Source organism: Convolutriloba macropyga, chromosome 3 (genome assembly GCF_964194025.1).
Source record: "Convolutriloba macropyga chromosome 3, txConMacr16.3, whole genome shotgun sequence".
In the NCBI taxonomy this organism is placed as follows: domain Eukaryota; kingdom Metazoa; phylum Xenacoelomorpha; order Acoela; family Convolutidae; genus Convolutriloba; species Convolutriloba macropyga.
Genome location: NC_134470.1, coordinates 33884868 through 33906266, shown reverse-complemented (window position 1 = coordinate 33906266; position 21399 = coordinate 33884868). Strand labels below are relative to the sequence as shown.

At 33.1% G+C, this 21399-nt stretch overlaps 1 protein-coding gene across 3 annotated transcripts in view; it reads right to left on the bottom strand.

The window, feature by feature from the left end:
* The window catches only part of LOC142337024 (uncharacterized), a 175348-nt gene that overhangs the window by 57991 nt on the left and 95958 nt on the right, over window positions 1-21399 (bottom strand). For all 3 annotated transcript variants that reach the window (XM_075386056.1, XM_075386057.1, XM_075386058.1), the window contains exons 11-12: window positions 16275-16470; window positions 15936-16033 (exon numbers count right to left, since the gene is read on the bottom strand). In XM_075386056.1, the coding sequence (XP_075242171.1) occupies window positions 15936-16033; window positions 16275-16470 (294 nt within the window). The remainder of the gene's footprint in view (window positions 1-15935; window positions 16034-16274; window positions 16471-21399) is intronic.

Here is a 21399-nt window from a genome sequence, read left to right as displayed (position 1 = left end):
AAAATAAAAGATGATTAACAAATTTTATTTTTAGCTGCAGAGCTGTAAGCTAATCGTTTTAGTTTTTCTGTTGCATAGTCGTAGAGCATTTTTTTGGTTAAAACTCCACAGGCGGCAACTTTCACAAGGCAAAGTTTTCCTCATTCTCAGGACTCCCCTAGAAGCTTTTAGCAGCTTAAAGTTGATTTGCGTCAGTATTTCTTCAATGATTTACTCTGCCATGTCAGTGGTTATTGAAACTACTATGAGGGTCATTTGAGACAAGCTTACTAGCTTAGAGGTCATTTAACGTCACCTATAATTTTATGACTTCTGATGATCAACATCCAGGCTAAAAAGAAATCAGCAACAAGCATTATTCTTTCTTGACAATAGTTTTTTTAAATAGGCTACATTGGTCACTTTGACGATGATCACAGCTGATATCACTCTCTATTGAATTTTTTTGCGCCAAAGTCCGCAAATCTTCTTTCGGCTATTTCCGGTTCAGGCTTGTTGGTAATTTCGGAAATTGAAATGAGTGAAATTGAGTTTTCAAAAAACAAGGAATAAAACACAAAGTTTTCAAAATAGATTTATGAAATTTCTTTTCCAAACTCGTTTTTTGAAATAACTATTAAAAATGCTCTCATTCATAAAATTTCCAGTTTATTTATTGTCACTTCCCAATTCTACTGTCATTGGGACGCCTATTCTGTCATATTTTTCTTTACAAAAGAGATGCAGAAAGAGATATCTTCCTTACTCCTCTTTATCAAACTTGAAATCATTATTATGCTTATCATTTTGAGTTCTTATGTTTTTTGTTATTAACTGATGTAATGAGATTTCTTGCTCTTACAAAAATCTTGTAGTAATTGATAGACAGTAATTTAAGGCTAACCTGTAGTCGCTAAAAGGCAATGCTGAAGTGGAAACCGAATGGTTCTCTTTGATCACAATTTTCTTACAAAAATTTTAGTGGCAATAATAATGTAGACTAGCTCTTTCGTCATTAGTTTCCGCTATCAAGTGTTTTTTGTGGTCTAGTTATACGCAACTGATATAAAAAAGGACCACCATTAGATTCGTGGCATCATAAACTCTCATATCTTTTTCATTTTTTGTAATCCAGCCTAATGCTTTTTTGTTTTATTTAGAGAAAACTTTATCTCTATAAACAAGTTTTCTAATGGACAATTTAAAATAGGTTGATCTCTTTCAACCTTCTATCAGTCTCCTTGTTAGAAGCAGCAGAGAACAAACTACTGTAAGTTGTGCATAAAAACCTGACACATCTTGAAAAGATGCATTATTTGTTCAAGTTATACTTTTCTAGAGTCACCTATCCTCGAGAAACAAGAAAGTACCAGAAACTGGGATGTAGGGGAGCGTCCAGGTTTGAAAGTTCAGCGAAGCAGTTGGTGTAATGGATGGCAAACTAGGCTCGCATATGAGAGGTACTGGTTAAGATACAGTGCTAGTCCATTTTCACAATAGTTGACAATAACTTCAGAATAAACAACTTTTTTTATCAAATGGTACAAACTTTATTATTTTTTCATAAATGAGTAGATAAGAGACCAACTGTATTGAAAATTTGTTTTTGAAAACAGAAAACTGAAAAATATATTTTTTGTGTTGAACAATATTTTTCTAACTTCATTAAATCTTAAACAGTAATAAAGGACTATTTTATTTTCATCTTACGAGACTTTTTGTACAAACTCAAAGTATCAAATTTGTCAACAAAATTTGCCACATCCTGATACATTCTATGGAATTTAACATAAAATACTCGAAATTAATGTCTCAGTTAAAAAATATTGATCAGTGTTCGCCGATTTGCAAACAGGAAACAGAGTCGATTTTCGAAAAATGAAGTGAACTAACATTAAATTCAAACGTAGCCAGCAGATTGCCGAACAATAGTCGCGATAGACGCTTGTGATCTTCCATGGAATAGAGACAGCTAAAGAAAAGTGATAGACAGATCGACAACCAGTCCTTTAATAGACCACTAGACCTTTTGTGCTAGATTCATTAGTGTTTTTTATGAGACTATACGCTCCCTAAGGAAAAGTTGCTCATAGAGCTTTTTTAAAGTTAATTTTCGAAATTTAAAGACTCGAGATTCTAATACTTAAGAATTTAGAGATATCCGTTTGGCAGCACTTAGATGCACACTATTGATCTTTAACTAGTAAATGTTCATAAAAGTAAAAGTTCAATAAGTGAGGTCAGAGGTCACTTTTTGAGTGAAGTAAGTCAAACATTTGAAACAAAAGCAGAACAAATGACGTCTTGTACACAATTTATAATTGCAAAGCAGTAGTAATTACTGAAATTGAAAATTCTATGGTCGCAAGAATCATTGATGGTGACGACGAATTAAATAAACATAGCAGAACAAGTCCTCAAACACAATTCGAAGAATTGAATTGAAAACTTAGAAGTACTCTACCTGACCAGCAGATCAATTGAACAATGCCAGCCATATTACAAACTAAATAATCTAAAACAATTGAGAAACTAAAATAATCAAACAAACTAAACAAGAATATACTCATTGCTAAAACTCTTGAAGCTTTTACCCCAAAGGCAAAATTTGACCACTTTTTCCCATCTCAAAAATTTTTTTGCAACAAATTTTTGTTTCTGAAATTGATCCACTATTATCTCTGCAAGACCTGAAAAAAATTCATTGGCCCTTGACGATCGATTAACTCGAAAACGATCAAAAATTTTTTTTTACGAAAATGAAATTAAGTATAAAACTTAATGAAGTGTTGCTTAAAATTGCCATTTTAATATCTTCAGAATAATTTCTTTGTCCCTAAATGCTATCTACTATCTCAATTCCCTGGCTTAAGATTTTTATTGGTTCAAAGATCGATAGGCAATAATTCTTAGAAAAAATTTCAGAATTCAAAAAAACAGAATTTTTTGCTATTAAAATGTTGAAAACTATCAAATTGCCCTCTCTCAACTATTTTATAACATACTACCAAACCATGCATGAGGTTATCTGGCTACTGATGCAAGAAAAAATGAATAAATGAAAAAAGTTTTGAAAATGCTTGAAAAAAATTTTTAAAAAATGAAAGACTAAATTGTTTAAACACTTTACCTGTTTATCCCGTTTTGAGGGACCAAAGTCATTGAAAAATGTGTGAACACGTCTTAAAAAAAACACAGCGCCCCAATACAATTCAAATTCTTTGAATTGTAAAAACACAGCAGGACAAGTCCTGAATTACAATCCAAAGAACTGATTTAGCTTTGACCTGACACAAAACAAGCCTTGTTAGATGTCTAATGAGAACAATTAGTTTGACACCATTGAGATTAAGCAATTTTACCAAGAGAACAAAAAAACCATCATGACTAAAAAATCAGATCTAATTTTCAAAATAAAAAACGACTTCCAAGAACTCATACCACTAAAGAAATTCCCTTGTTTCTCATGATTAACCGATGAGTCTTGTCAAAAATCAGTTTTAGTGATAAGACAGCAACAAGTTCAAAATATTCTTGCGAAACTCAAAAATTCACAAACAGTTTTTTTAAAAATGTGCATTTTATAAGACAAAGAAAGCAATATCTATGGTTTGAAAAGATTTTCTACTAGTAGAACAAGTTTTTTAGATATCTGTGAAAATAATGAGACTAGGATAAAAGATTTCAAAAGTTATCAACAAAATCCCGCAAAACTCAAAAATTCTACAATATTTCTATAAACCATAAATTCAATAAAACAATTGATGTCAAAGTAATAGAAGGCATCAGCTTCGAAAAGAAACAATTTAATCAAATAAAATAATCCCTATTAGCAACCTAAGAGGCCTGATATTAATGAGAATAAACAATAAGACAACAAAAATAACAAAAATACAGCAAAGAAGTCAAAAATTAATTAATAATATTTGAGAAAAAGTTGTGTCAAAGTCATGAAAACAAATAAACTATAAATTTGAAGCAATAATTAGGTTCTCCTCCGCCTCATTATCAACCAATGAGAGCTGTCATTGATGATACCAAGCGATAAGACATCAGAAGCTATTTTTGAATGTGTGCAAAATCAAATGTTCTATAATTTTTTTTGACAAAAAAGTGATCAGTTCATAAAAACTATTAGCTGCCCCTGGATGAATTCTAGCAACTTCAACTATGTGCAATTGAAACACATATGTATCATACTAAAAGCTTTCGAGGAAAAGAAACTCTCGAGGAAAAGCACTCGAGGAAGTGAAATTTTAAGTCAAATTGACGCACGGGATAAAAACCTCTTGAACCTTCTCATTTTCGCACCCTTTAATATTTCAGCGTGACTAAAATCACCACTAAAGTTGACTTATTACTGAAGTGAAAAAAGTGAAAAAAGCGGGAACAGATCTTTAAAAAAAGACAACACACCAATACTTTTTCCCATCTCAAAAATTTTTTTGCAACAAATTTTTGTTTCTGAAATTGATCCACTATTATCTCTGCAAGACCTGAAAAAAATTCATTGGCCCTTGACGATCGATTAACTCGAAAACGATCAAATACTTTTTTTACGAAAATGAAATTAAGTATAAAACTTAATGAAATGTTGCTTAAAGTTGCCATTTTAATATCTTCAGAATAATTTCTTTGTCTCTAAATGCTATCCACTATCTTAATTCCATGGCTTAAGATATTTATTGGTTCAAAGATCGATAGGCAATAATTCTTAGGAAAAATTTCAGAATTCAAAAAAAAAGAATTTTGTGCTATTAAAATGTTGAAAACTATCAAATTGCCCCCTCTCAACTATTTTATAACATACTACCAAACCATGCATGAGGTTATCTGGCTACTGCTGCAAGAAAAATTGAATAAATGAAAAAAGTTTTGAAAATGTTTGAAAAAAATTGCAAATTTTATCACAAAATTTTTAAAAAATGAAAGACTAAATTGTTGAAACTAATCCATTGGAACTAACAAATCCATTGAAACTGAAAACCATAAAATGAGTTTTTATCAGACCGAGGAAAAAGTTTTATGGCACTCAAGAATGGACAATTATCAAAAATGACAATAAATTCAAAAAACAGTAGCAGATTTTATCCAAAAAAAAGCTTAAATTCGAGACATTAAAATGTTAAAACCGATCCATTGTTACTAAGAACTTTGCAGTGCCCTATTATCAAACCTGAAGGAGATTACCTGTCCCTGAATTTGGGAAAACTCCACAAATGACAAAAATTTTAAAAAAAACTTGAAAAAAATTGCAAAATTTAGTATCATTTTGCGAGTTTGTGTTTGTAGTTTCAAAACATATAGCTCATTAATTTGTCATAACAAGTAATTTCGTCTCACAAAATGCCTTCAACAACTTTTAAAAATTTCATCCTAAGACTAATCAAACAAAAAACGGAAAAAAATTACAAAAAACATGTAAAATTGCACCATTTCGAGTCCAAAAACTCCTAAAAATGAACTTTTAGCCTTAAATTAAGGACATCCCAGCAGCTGCACCACTCTAAGTACTTGAAGGACTTCAACCACTTTGGGTCTCTAATGAAACCTAATGCCCACTGGGCTTTACCTGTTTATCCCGTTTTGAGGGACCAAAGTCATTGAAAAATGTGTGAACACATCTTAAAAAAAACACAGCGCCCCAATACAATTCAAATTCTTTGAATTGTAAAAACACAGCAGGACAAGTCCTGAATTACAATCCAAAGAACTGATTTAGCTTTGACCTGACACAAAACAAGCCTTGTTAGATGTCTAATGAGAACAATTAGTTTGACACCATTGAGATTAAGCAATTTTACCAAGAGAACAAAAAAACCATCATGACTAAAAAATCAGATCTAATTTTCAAAATAAAAAACGACTTCCAAGAACTCATACCACTAAAGAAATTCCCTTGTTTCTCATGATTAACCGATGAGTCTTGTCAAAAATCAGTTTTAGTGATAAGACAGCAACAAGTTCAAAATATTCTTGCGAAACTCAAAAATTCACAAACAGCTTTTTTAAAATGTGCATTTTATAAGACAAAGAAAGCAATATCTATGGTTTGAAAAGATTTTCTACTAGTAGAACAAGTTTTTTAGATATCTGTGAAAATAATGAGACTAGGATAAAAGATTTCAAAAGTTATCAACAAAATCCCGCAAAACTCAAAAAACTACAATATTTCTATAAACCATAAATTCAATAAAACAATTGATGTCAAAGTAATAGAAGGCATCAGCTTCGAAAAGAAACAATTTAATCAAATAAAATAATCCCTATTAGCAACCTAAGAGGCCTGTTATTAATGAGAATAAACGATAAGACAACAAAAGTAACAAAAATACAGCAAAAAGGTCAAAAATTATTTAATAATATTTGAGAAAAAGTTGTGTCAAAGTCATGAAAACAAATAAACTATTAATTTGAAGCAATAATTAGGTTCTCCTCCGCCTCATTATCAACCAATGAGAGCTGTCATTGATGATACCAAGCGATAAGACATCAGAAGCTATTTTTGAATGTGTGCAAAATCAAATGTTCTATAATTTTTTTTGACAAAAAAGTGATCAGTTCATAAAAACTATTAGCTGCCCCTGGATGAATTCTAGCAACTTCAACTATGTGCAATTGAAACACATATGTATCATACTAAAAGCTTTCGAGGAAAAGAAACTCTCGAGGAAAAGCACTCGAGGAAGTGAAATTTTAAGTCAAATTGACGCACGGGATAAAAACCTCTAGAACCTTCTCATTTTCGCACCCTTTAATACTTCAGCGTGACTAAAATCACCACTAAAGTTGACTTATTACTGAAGTGAAAAAAGTGAAAATAGCGGGAACAGATCTTTATAAAAAGACAACACACCAATACAATCCAAATCCTTGGGATTGTAAAAAACCACGATGTCCACGATGTGCGCGGCTAGTAAGCAAAGGGATAAGTTTCCGCTGGTTTGACTTTGAAGGCCGTGACTTTTTTCTAAAAATTGTACGTTTTTCATAAAAAACAGTCTTTTAGATATTATAAACACATTGGTCAACCAGCTCATGAAACATAAATTTTATTATGTTCAGATAACTTGATGGTGACTTCATGGATAACTTCAAAGAGTTCAGTATCTTATACGTTGCTTATCATGAAATCTGATGAGACAGAACTGGGATCTTTTCCGTTTGTGCCCCCCCCCCCCCCGTACGTTATGCGCCCCCCAGTTACAGAGCACGTGCCATTACATAGCAAATCATTATGTAAAAATATGGCACGTGCGTCTGGGGGGTGCAAATAATATGTGTCCACTAAGCTGGGCACAAACTTTGATTATAGTCTTAGAAAACCTAAGATCTGATTACATGTGGATTTTAAATTAAAAATTGGGATCTATTCTTTACCCCCCCCCCCCCCCCCCCAGTATTTTTTATGGCCCCAGTTACAAATTATATGTTGTTATATAGCATGCTACAATGTAATAAAATAGCACGTGCGCCTGGTGGTCATAAAAAATTTATGCTCACTGAGCTGGGGGGGGGGCGAAACAGAATAGATTCAAAAATTGATACAAAGGTACACAGCCTCTTTTATGCCTGCATTAAAAAATGTTTTTTGTAGTTTCTGATTCCCTAAAAGATCGTGCAAAATAAAAAGGTCGATGTAAACGAGTTGTAGAAAAATTTAATACAGTCGATAAGTCCTTATAATTTTATGGGTCTGATAAGAAACAGTTTTTTTTCTAGGACCGTCCAACCAGTGGTAATGTCGTTAAGGGATTGTCTGCTCAGAAACGCACTTAGGCGGGATTCAAGTGTTTTCTAGCGCCGCGGCTAGTGGTCAATGGTCAAGACAAGCTTCAGGCCACGTTTAGATGAAAGTTTGAACTAAGTCTGAGCAAGTCTAGAGTAATATCGTAAATACTAATGCTGCTGTTTTACGACCACAGCCAGTTTAAAAAGACTGTTACACAGCAAATAAATCTGCATGAAAATCAGAGGTCAGTCTCTGAAACACTTTGATTGTATAATCACCAAATTGATGAAAAGAACAAAGTTTTATGGCTCCGCAAAAAATCCACAGCCGATTGAATTCTTGAAATCATTTTCCAGAAATAGTCAATGCTAAAGAATTCCTTAGATTTCTGTATGAGAACAATTGCTCAATTTTTATAACAAAACACTGTCGATATCCGGTATTAAGCCATGAGAAAATATCACTGCAACAGGATTTTACTATTAAAATTGCCAGCGCTCTATTTAAAAAAAACATTGTTATATTTAGAGTAACTAGAATCTGTTTTTAACACTTTAGAACAAAACAATTGGGTATTTGGGTAATGCAGTTGGCTTAAAACAATGCGTTCAACAAAACAGATCTAATTGTTCTTTAGAAAATGTTTCCGATGGAGTAAATGAACATTATACCAACGGCCAATTTTCTTAGTACAATTTTCTACTTCTTTATCGAAAGAAAGACTATAGAGTAAAGATGATATTCCAAATACTTCAAAACTTCATTCTGGAGAACTGTACATCCGTTACCAAGTTCTTAGATTTTGTTCCCTTCGGGGGCTCCAAAAATATTTAATCCGGTTTTGCGTTAATTTACATTTTTCTTATTCTTCTGGAAAAAGAGAATCAGTTTAGCAATGCTTTCATCAAAACGTAATTTTGATCTAAAAATTTGTTTTCCACTGTAAAAAAAAGTATCATCAATTTACATGTTATTTTTAAAATTCAAAGCAGTATCATGTTTTATATCGTTTACATATATGCTGACGAGCAGTGGCGCCATAATACTACCTCGTGGTACTCCACGGATGCGTGCTATCCATAATGACGCATACTTCGAGTTTTTGACGCGGTTTTTTAATTAGGATTTGTAAATTGTGATCGCTTGTTCATTAAAATCTAATAGTTCAGTATGTTTAGAAGAAAGGATTTTGATCTCGAATCAAAATTTTTGGATAGTTATAAAAAAACTTGTTTTGCAATGTTGGCATCAATTAAGATTTTTTTAGTTCGATATAAAAGAGCATGTGTAATTATTTATGTATCCAAAATGTGTTATTGCGAACATTTTAATGCTGTCTAAATAAGCTATTTTTTGATCCTGTGGAAGCATTTAGAAAATTTTCGCCAGAGCTCCAGCAAGCGAAATAGGTTGATAATTTATAGAAGCTTCAGGATCGTCTGTTCTGAAGAAAATTCCATGGATGCGCTTAAAGATTCTAAGAAATTTGTTCAATTAGAAATCGGCTATGCGTTCTCTTGCATTTTTCAAGGCCCCAGCTGGAATGAGTGATTGACCCAATGGCTTTTTTATTAATTAAGTGGTTGAGTAATTCAAATATCCGCCTTTGTTGTCCAAAACTGAATATAAATTTATTATTGTGGCGCATCGCTTTGATACAAAATTGATGTCGTTCTTTTAACCAACATATTCACCTAACTCCGAAAAATTATAGTTTAGAAAATTGGCAGTATCCTTTTTTCATTGGTCAAAATCGTTCCGAAACTGCTTTTAAGTCTCGCAATTTCTCTCTGGGTTCGTTCACTGTTTCTGAGTTGGTTCAGAAGTTTTTATCTTTTTTTTGCACTTATTCGGTTTCGAAACTCACCCAACAGATGTTTTTCATTCTTCTGCTTAAAAACTATTTTGTTGTTATTTTTTGATTTTTGTCTTTTCTAATATAGTCGTTGAAGTCCACTTATGATGTAGCGTTAAATTTGGCTTGTCTTCGGGTAGGAAGACTGTCTGCTGTGGAGCATGTTTTATAATTAACTTTTCCAATGCTGAATAAAATTTTGGTACATGACTTCAGCATTTTCTGACGTGCGAATTTTTCTCCAATTTATCGTTCCAACGTCTATAAAGCATTTTTAGAGTACTATGCTCTATCTTGCACAATTTCGATAGGTTCTTTCCTCTTTTTAACGGTTCCGCCAATTAAGGTAAGCGAGGCTAAGTGCTCATTTTTGAGAATAGAATCTAGTGTCGTGAACTCTTTCAATTTTTGAAAAGAACATAACTTATTAGCGACTTGGTCCTTGATTTTTCTTTTGTTGCTAAAACTGTATTCGAATTAAAAAAAAATACTGCAGGATCAGTGTCTCTGGTACCCTTCTTTTTTTGCAATTAAAGTAATTGAGGTTATCGTCTTCTGAACAATTTTTTATTTTCAAGTGCTGTTCTATCTAAAACAAGGGCTAGTTCCTCAAAAACCAAATTCTCCGTTTTTTGGATAATAAGCCAAAACTGAAAACCCAGTCTCACAGTTAATTTTACTCTCTACGACAAAACTTTCGAAACTACTCCTAGATCATTTCGCACTTCCAATTGAAAGTTTTTGGGAACCATGAAAAGAATACCACCAGCTTTATTTTTGTCTTGCAGATCAGTACGTCGGTCGCATCTGAAAGACATTAGGTCTTAAGAGTTTATCAACCAAAACGGAAAGTCGTTACTTGATTTCAACCAGGTTTCTGAGACTCTCGAACCACATTTCATTTATCATCCAGATCCGAGAGAAAAATCTCCAGGATTAACTTTTGTCCGCAAGCTTTGAATATTTTGAAGTAAAAAGTTCACTTGACTGTTTTTTTCTCATTAACGTGATAATTTTTTTGTAACTTAGAGGTGATCTTGTGTTTAGATCTGACTCATCTGACACGAAAAAAAACAAAATCTAAAGACAAACATCTTGTAAAAAAGTTTCGTTGGGAGCAGGAAAAAATTATCTTCTTTTTTGCATAAGACTTACACGATGACATTTTCGTGGAATTCATTAGTATAGCAGTAAATACCCAATTTTTTGATGTGATTACGCATAAAACGAGCAGAAAAATAACGGGAATCTGAATCTTCTTTTTGAAACAATAAAAAAGAAACAAGACAAATGGAACCATGAAGAATTAGCAAAACATTTTTCTCGACGTATATTGACCTCCCAAATAACAGTAACTCTGTCTTCAATGATTGCGCCGTTTTCAGTATTGACCTGGATTACGTTGGTTATCATATCCAGCTACTAAAGTTTTTGTTGTGGGAGACACTGACAAAGCAGACAGTTTTTGAGAAAAAGGGTACACGTTATTTGCAATGAAAATGCAAATCATCACGACTCAAACTACCATAGCTTGACAATGTTTTCATGATGTCTTACACGTGCGCAACTTTTAAATTTTTACCTCCTGCGAATGCATTCATCTTTTCATTAAAAAGTTTAGTGCACTAGTTAATATGTTCGATTTTTGGCCGATTCAGAATAAGCGGTACTTGCATTAGCACACTGTTTTAGGCGATCGCGTGTTTCGCGTTTCATCAGCCAAATTTCCATACTTCTCAAACGGCTCATCAATGTTTTGATCACCAGCCTTTTTTCTTGATTCAGTTCCTGATTCGGTTCATAAGTTCATCGGTTCGTTCGCCACTGTGAAACGAAAACCGCATTGACCAAAAACGCACTTATCACGGAAAAGTGTAATGAAAGTTATGATAGAGAGGAAAATTGTTATGATCAATTGCTCAGACAGTAATTGTAGTCAAAAGGTCCTAAAATTTTTGTTTTTGTTGAGAAACTGTACAAAATTGTAAATTTAAGGATAAAAAATGATTCGATTGGTAAGATTTTTAAAAAGCGCAAATCTGATTCCATAACCTATGCAGTTTCTAATTGTCCGACTATGGTCAGAGAAGTCAGACTGAAAATAAGGTAGACGGATCTGTAGTCTATCAATATAGCTTTTTTGGTGCATTCATAAAACAATGAAGTTCTTCATTTAATTGTTTTTGAAATCAAGCAAAATATTTAGAAAAGGGGTTCTGTTATTACTGAGAAAGATTCCGTCTTTGCATTTTATAGATCAACTTTAAATAATTCTCTCATTTGGCCTTTACGTCATGCAATATAGTATAGATTGAGCTTAACAAGGTTCTAAATTGGGCGCTCATTTTTAGTAAATTAAAGAGAAAACTGCAGTTTTTGGACAACATTGACTAAACTGACCAGAGAGTCAAAAAACTAACGACCATGCTGCAAAACTACATCTAGAATGTGATAACTTGCGCAACTTGGACACACGTTCAAACTGTCTTGAATTTCTTTTGCGCAGTTATAACATTTCAACTCTTTTCTGCAGCATAGGTGAAAGGTAGTATCTAATTAAGTTGTGGTGAAAATTTGCATAAACCTGATCAAAAACTAACCCGGGTCGAACTCATAAATCAAAAAGCCATAAAATTAAAACTCGGTGTAATGCTGTCTACGAAAACTTGTACTCATAAAAATTTCATTGAAGTTTTAAAAAATGAATTTCGTAAATTAATCTGGAAAAGTGCGAAAACAATGAGCTGTAAAATTATTGCAAAATAATGAATAAGTAAAAAACCCAATATTTTTTAGGGATCTGGTATTAATGTGAAAGTTGCAAAGTTGTAGTCACTAAACGCTCTACAGAAATTTTTTCCGGATAGAACTGAGAGACCATATGTTTACAACTTTTATGGAAATCACAGATTCTGTCCTTCAATTATACTAAAGCCTCAAGAAACGAATCTGTGAATCCTTCTTTGGAAAAGTCATAGTCATCAATTTCAATCAGATGCTATCAGTGAGATTTTTTTTAGATTGAATCTTTGCAACAAATTAACAATCCACTGAAACAAGGCGGCTCGGTAATGTGCGATGGCACATAAAGTTCCGACCCCGCTCATCCACAATTTTGGCATAATTGTCTACCAAATGAGGAACAGATAGAAAAACCCAAAGATTATTTTTTGCGAATCCCAAAAAAGCCCAAGTCTTTTTCAAAAAATTTTGTATGAACGATAAGATAGCCTCCAAAGCAAATAACTCCAAAGCAAGTGGAGTAAAAATTGATGCATTATTTTGCTGCAATATGTCAACATTAAGAAAGCGAGTCAAGACGAACAGCAAAATCAAACAACAACAACAAACATTAAATACATCAAAAAATTTATGTCCCTCTTAAAAACTATATTTAATAACAAAGTCAACATAACGCCAGTTAAACCTAAAACTAAACAAAAATAACTTATAAATCACCAGAAAACATATGCGACCAGTCCATAAAAAGGTTTGGTAACAATTATACAAAAAAGAACAAAAACAGTAAAGTAAAAAAAAATTAATTTTTTTTGAAACAGTTAACTTCAAAGTAATAAATACCATTAGGAATCAATTAATGTTACCACCAATTTACGATTACCACTGCTTCTATAGAAGGGCATGAGGACCTGTCCTTATTCATTTTTTAAAGCGGCTAAAAAGAACAACAAAGAACAAACAAAGTTTCAATTGAAACTTGCCAGAAAACGCTGTCAAAACCGACAAGCCAAACGTTGGCACTCAAAATATATTTGATTGCGCCTTCTTCAAACAGTTATAATGTAGTACGTGGCCATTCATTAGTAAGACTAGGTAACAAGTAGACAAAAAAAGAAGTGCTAAAGTATGTAATACTTTTAATTTTTTTTTCGAAACAAAATTACATTCAAGGTCATGAAAGGCATTTATTACAAAAAGAGCTATTTAGATAGGGTCGTTTATTCATGAAAAGGAAGCCCTTGAGACCTGTTATTATCCAGAATATTTCTTGCATCTACAAAAGAACGTCAAATATGACAAAAACCAAATTAATTTACTTTTTTTTTGTGAAAAACTGGTGTCGAAGCCAGTAAGATCATAACAAACTCTTTAAAAAAAGATTTTGGGACAGCAATCCCTTTTATTCCCTTGACACCCATATTGTTATATTTTACCTGTAATTATCTAACGAGATTAGGTAACAAAAGAAACAAAGAACAAAATTGCGAAGTTAAAAAGTTTTTTTTTTTTAATTTTGGAAAACGATTGTTTTCGATGTCATGAAAGCCATCAGCTATCTACTAATATCCAAATATCGGTTCTTCTATTTTTCCATGAAAAGCCAATGAAAGTTATCGCTATACAGGAAATTTCATACGACCGAAACGACAAAGTATAAATGACAGTTAGAGACAAAATTAAAAAATTCAATTGATTTCTTCAAGAAAGAGGCGTCGAGGCCGTTAAAACGATGATGTATATCTTTCAGGATTTTAATTTGTTCAATTGTGCTTTATTTTGAATGCTAATAAGATGACATGAGAACTGTCAATAATGTGATAATGTGACAAAATTAGAAAACGTGAAAAATCTGAAATCTTGTAGTATCAAAGCCAGAAAACAATAACTTCAGGCTTAAAACTGCAACCGAGAATAAATGTTAAAGTAGAAAGAGTAACAGTAGAAAGAAGAAGCAGTCTTTCTCTGCTGACACTAAGCTGGAAGTTGAACAAATTAAGAAAAAAATATAGGACAAGTTAATTAAGCCATTATTTATTGAAAAGTCAATTATTTTTAAAAAAAGAAACGACCATAAACTTTCAATTAAGAACTAAATGCATTAGCTTGGAGCTGCTTATCAAGCGAATTGGTTGGACCTATCACTCCTGAGCTTTGATTTGATATGTTCTGTTCTTTATTATTTAAAAAAAAATCTGTTTTTTTTTTAAAAAGACCGACTGATTACAACCTGATTTTTTTTGGATTGTAACAGTCCAAGAATGGCCTAAAACTAGCCCTGCTAATACTTATTGTCCCTTAGGAACAATTGATTTGTAGATATAGATAATTTGTTAATTGAAAACTCAAAATAAATTCTGCATTTTTGTTAATCAACGAGTAAAGTTAGCAAAAAACGGCAAAGTTTTAATTACAGTGCACTCTCAGCGGACTCTGAAATAGAAATAGCCCCCCTCTGAGTCTACAAAGATTGTATGGGTGTTGTTTGGGGGTGTACTGTCGGCAAATTTAATCAAAGTGGACTAAAGTAGCTTATTTCGTGCTGTTTTTGATGAAAAAGGCTAAATTTTGAAACGCTTATCCAGATTTTTTGATCAAAAAAATTAAATCAAAGCAAGCAACAATGCTTGTTCGTCTTCAAAAATAAAATCAATGACACTATTATTAAAAATTGTAACAAATTTTATCAAAATTGACGAAAATTTAGGCAAAAATTCCGGAAAATGTGAATAAAAACAACGTGAATTCACTCTTCTTTTCTCAGAAGTATAAACCTCGATAACTCCCTGTAGAAAACGAAAATTAAAACAATCTTTTTAATTCCATATTCTACGCTGGACGAGCTTTCTAATGATACCAGTCTCAACTCTCTACGATGAATATATCGAGCGGCGAAAATTCACGGAACAAAAAAAACCATTTGAGTATATAGTTCCTCCCCCCTCAAGAGGGTCGGAACAACTAGCCATTTTTCTTATTCTGCAAGAAAAACCCTCGAAGTTTTTTCCCATGTGGTTTAAGAAGCTCATGAGATCTCAAGAAAAAAACCAAGTTTCAGTTTTATCAATATTTTAAAATTTTTTTGATTTATGAAGTCAACCTTCCATCTTTTGAAAGTTGTATTATTAAAATTTTTTGTCAACCCAGGAAAGACAGGAACAAAAAATATCTTTTTCCTTAATTGACTGGGAAATTTTTAAAAGCCCTAATAAAAATCAACAAAATTGATTTTATATTTTTATTACAAACATGACGGTATATTTGATATCAAACATTGCGGTATACACTGATATGTTAAGCTAAGAATTTTTCTGAGATTAACTCACTGAATTGAAGCAAAAATGAACTGTATTACAAGAACATCTGTTGTTCAAAAAATTGCTGCAACGATTTGTGATTCGTTGCAGCGAGTCCATTTATTAGCGGGACTGTGAAACATATTAATGCGTCTTTATGGACTTTTGATGCAATATTGCGGGCTTATGAATCAGTCAATCAAGCTGGCTTATTATTCAAGATATGGCGACAAAAAGTGCAACACAGACCTTGAATTTTTGTCAGGGAGGGTACTCTAACCCCTACAATAAATTTTCCAATCATTTTGCTTCCACCTACGCCCGGATGATTTACCTGTTTCTGTTCCTCCACGATAGATGACCTGAATTCGTTTTTATAGAGCAGTCGCTTTGTTTGCTTTTGAATCTGAGGCAGCACTACGTTCCGATTGTCTAAACACACCAACTCTCTCATTAATAGAAAAATATATGAAATAATTGAAAACCTTGGTCTAAAACTGGTAACAATTCTTTTCAGGTCACCTGAAAATTTTCTACTGATATCAACGGGGTACTTTACATTCTCGGACGTCACAGTGGGCTCGGAGCAAGACATCTTGAGATATTTTGTAACTAGCATAAAAAGTTCTCAACTGCCTTAAACGTTGCAAAAGCAGAGATCCACTAAATTAACCTGATAGCTGTTTCTTTCTGACCTCTTCGCTGTATTTAAAGCTCTCTTTGACGTAGTTCAAATTGTACTCCAAATGCTTTTTCCTAGCTTCCAGTTTACTTCGCATCACTTTTTCTTCCTCAATCTGTTCACGCAGCCACTTAGCGTTCTTCTTTTCTCTTATGTGCCGCTCACGTGTTTTCACAAACTCCAATTCCTAGAATTTCAACCGATAGCTTAACTATGAGTTTGATACTAACTATTTAACTAAAACTATAATTTTGTAAACTTAAAAACCAAGCAGTTCAGAATATCACCCAACAGAGGAAACTTTAGGGATAAAGGATGCCATATTGAGCCATTTCAGAGAAAAACCGCTACTGATATTCGTCAAATCTTTTTCAACAAAACTTCACTCCATATTCTTGGCTTCTTTTCCTTCTTCATCCTAGCCAAATTCGATCAATCAAAATGTTTGCCTCAATTTCGAGACCTAGCCGGCAGATTGCCCGAAAAATATCCGCAACAGACCTACACTGGAATTGAAACAAGGGAAGAACGAAGGGAAGAGAAATTGACCAAATGTGAAATTCTTAAATTCTAATAGTTAGATTAGAAGTGCAATTTTTTTATGAAATGAAGAAAGAGGCTCTATAAGAGCGGCTCTGTTAAAATTAGATATTGGAGACGAAAACTTTGAAAAATCAAGTCCTCAAGTATTAGACTTATTTTGGGCATTGCTTTGGGGCACATTATTGACGTTCTCATACTGAATGTTTTTAAGTTTAAACTTGATGAACTGAGTCCCGAGATAGGTCAAAATTTACCCACAATTTCCTGAAAAGCTGACAACAAAGAGAATAAATATCAACGTCGCGTACACCATTTCAATTGCTGAGCGGTAGAGGTAACTGAAGAAGAAAAAGAGAAATTGTCGTAAACCATCTGACAATGGCCGTCTGGTCCCGGTCGGGGGAGTTGCCGTTGTCGTCTTTCTTCTTCAATTCCTTGGGTTTTGTTGTTTCAAAAATAGGATCCTTGTTTCAATTTCTTTATTCAATCATTTCTTTTGTTTCGCCACGTGCACCTTCGATTAGCTTGTTTTCGATGATTATGATTCAAACTTGTCGAAGAAATCAAGTTTACAACATTTAGGCGGCAAAATATACTTAAGAATTATCACATCGATAACATTCTCGGGGCCTACCTATCCTGCCGGGGGTGTTTTGGGGAAAACATGTGCAAGTTTAACAGCTGGTCGGGTTAAGAAGCCTAAAGCAGTTTTTACTTCTCATGACCTAGCTGTTTTGTCTGGGCTAAAGTATGTAATACTTTTAATTTTTTTTTCGAAACAAAATTACATTCAAGGTCATGAAAGGCATTTATTACAAAAAGAGCTATTTAGATAGGGTCGTTTATTCATGAAAAGGAAGCCCTCGAGACCTGTTATTATCCAGAATATTTCTTGCATCTACAAAAGAACGTCAAATATGACAAAAACCAAATTAATTTACTTTTTTTTATGAAAAACTGGTGTCGAAGCCAGTAAGATCATAACAAATTCTTTAAAAAAAAGATTTTGGGACAGCAATCCCTTTTATTCCCTTGACACCCATAATGTTATATTTGACCTGTAATTATCTAACGAGATTAGGTAACAAAAAGAAACAAAGAACAAAATTGCGAAGTTAAAAAGTTTTTTTTTTAATTTTGGAAAACGATTGTTTTCGATGTCATGAAAGCCATCAGCTATCTACTAATATCAAAATATCGGTTCTTCTATTCTTCCATGAAAAGCCAATGAAAGCTATCGCTATACAGGAATTTTTATACGACCGAAACGACAAAGTATAAATGACAGTTAGAGACAAAATTAAAAAATTCAATTGATTTCTTCAAGAAAGAGGCTTCGAGGCCCCTAAAACGATGATGTATATCTTTCAGGATTTTAATTTGTTCAATTGTGCTTTATTTTGAATGCTAATAAGATGACATGAGAACTGTCAATAATGTGATAATGTGACAAAATTAGAAAACGTGAAAAATCTGAAATCTTGTAGTATCAAAGCCAGAAAACAATAACTTCAGGCTTAAAACTGCAACCGAGAATAAATGTTAAAGTAGAAAGAGTAACAGTAGAAAGAAGAAGCAGTCTTTCTCTGCTGACACTAAGCTGGAAGTTGAACAAATTAAGAAAAAAATATAGGACAAGTTAATTAAGCCATTATTTATTGAAAAGTCAATTATTTTTAAAAAAAGAAACGACCATAAACTTTCAATTAAGAACTAAATGCATTAGCTTGGAGCTGCTTATCAAGCGAATTGGTTGGACCTATCACTCCTGAGCTTTGATTTGATATGTTCTGTTCTTTGTTATTTAAAAAAATCTGTTTTTTTTTTAAAAAAAGACCGACTGAATACAACCTGATTTTTTTTTGGATTGTAACAGTCCAAGGATGGCCTAAAACTAGCCCTGCTAATACTTATTGTCCCTTAGGAACAATTGATTTTTCGAATGTTGTAGATATAGATAATTTGTTAATTGAAAACTCAAAATAAATTATGCATTTTTGATAATCAACGAGTAAAGTTAGCAAAAACCGGCAAAGTTTTAACTACAGAGCACTCTCAGCGGACTCTGAAATAGAAATAGCCCCCCTCTGAGTCTACAAAGATTGTATGGGTGTTGTTCGGGGGTGTACTGTCGGCAAATTTAATCAAAGTGGACTAAAGTAGCTTATTTCGTGCTGTTTTTGATGAAAAAGGCTAAATTTTGAAATGTTTATCCAGATTTTTTGATCAAAAAAATTAAATCAAAACAAGCAACAATGCTTGTTCGTCTTCAAAAATAACATCAATGACACTATTCTTAAAAATTGTAACAAATTTTAGCAAAATTGACGAAAATTTAGGCAAAAATTCCGGAAAATGTGAATAAAAACAACGTGAATTCACTCCTCTTTTCTCAGAAGTTTAAACCTCGATAACTCCCTGTAGAAAACGAAAATTAAAACAATCTTTTTAATTCCATATTCTACGCTGGACGAGCTTTCTAATGATACCAGTCTCAACTCTCTACGATGAATATATCGAGCGGCGAAAATTCACGGAACAAAAAAAACCCATTTGAGTATATAGTTCCTCCCCCCTCAAGAGGGTCGGAACAACTAGCCATTTTTCTTATTCTGCAGGAAAAACCCTCGAATTTTTTTCCCATGTGGTTCAAGAAGCTCATGAGATCTCAAGAAAAAAACCAAGTTTCAGTTTTATCAATATTTTAAAATTTTTTTGATTTATGAAGTCAACCTTCCATCTTTTGAAAGTTGTATTATTAAAATTTTTTGTCAACCCAGGAAAGACAGGAACAAAAAATATCTTTTTCCTTAATTGACTGGGAAATTTTTAAAAGCCCTAATAAAAATCAACAAAATTGATTTTTTATTTTTATTACAAACATGACGGTATATTTGATATCAAACATTGCGGTATACACTGATATGTTAAGCTAAGAATTTTTCTGAGATTAACTCACTGAATTGAAGCAAAAATGAACTGTATTACAAGAACATCTGTTGTTCAAAAAATTGCTGCAACGATTTGTGATTCGTTGCAGCGAGTCCATTTATTAGCGGGACTGTGAAACATATTAATGCGTCTTTATGGACTTTTGAAGCAATATTGCGGGCTTATGAATCAGTCAATCAAGCTGGCTTATTATTCAAGATATGGCGACAAAAAGTGCAACACAGACCTTGAATTTTTGTCAGGGAGGGTACTCTAACCCCTACAATAAATTTTCCAATCATTTTGTTTCCACCTACGCCCGGATGATTTACCTGTTTCTGTTCCTCCACGATAGATGACCTGAATTCGTTTTTATAGAGCAGTCGCTTTGTTTGCTTTTGAATCTGAGGCAGCACTACGTTCCGATTGTCTAAACACACCAACTCTCTCATTAATAGAAAAATATATGAAATAATTGAAAACCTTGGTCTAAAACTGGTAACAATTCTTTTCAGGTCACCTGAAAATTTTCTACTGATATCAACGGGGTACTTTACATTCTCGGACGTCACAGTGGGCTCGGAGCAAGACATCTTGAGATATTTTATAACTAGCATAAAAAGTTCTCAACTGCCTTAAACGTTGCAAAAGCAGAGATCCACTAAGTTAACCTGATAGCTGTTTCTTTCTGACCTCTTCGCTGTATTTAAAGCTCTCTTTGACGTAGTTCAAATTGGACTCCAAATGCTTTTTCCTAGCTTCCAGTTTACTTCGCATCACTTTTTCTTCCTCAATCTGTTCACGCAGCCACTTAGTGTTCTTCTTTTCTCTTATTTGCCGCTCACGTGTTTTCACATACTCAAATTCCTAGAATTTCAACCGATAGCTTAACTATGAGTTTGATACTAACTATTTAACTAAAACTATAATTTTGTAAACTTGAAAACCAAGCAGTTCAGAATATCACCCAACAGAGGAAACTTTAGGGATAAAGGATGCCATATTGAGCCATTTCAGAGAAAAACCGCTACTGATATTCGTCAAATCTTTTTCAACAAAACTTCACTCAATATTCTTGGCTTCTTTTCCTTCTTCATCCTAGCCAACTTTGATCAATCAAAATGTTTGCCTCAATTTCGAGACCTAGCCGGCAGATTGCCCGAAAAATATCCGCAACAGACCTACACTGGAATTGAAACAAGGGAAGAACGAAGGGAAGAGAAATTGACCAAATGTGAAATTCTTAAATTCTAATAGTTAGGTCAGAAGTGCAATTTTTTTATGAAATGAAGAAAGAGGCTCTAAAAGAGCGGCTCTGTTAAAATTAGATATTGGAGACGAAAACTTTGAAAAATCAAGTCCTCAAGTATTAGACTTATTTTGGGCATTGCTTTGGGGCACATTATTGACGTTCTCATACTGAATGTTTTTAAAGTTTAAACTTGATGAACTGTGTCCCGAGATAAATCAAAATTTACCCACAATTTCCTGAAAAGCTGACAACAAAGCAAATAAATATCAACGTCGCGTACACCATTTCAATTGCTGAGCGGTAGAGGTAACTGAAGAAGAAAAAGAGAAGTTGTCGTAAACCATCTGACAATGGCCGTCTGGTCCCGGTCGGGGGAGTTGCCGTTGTCGT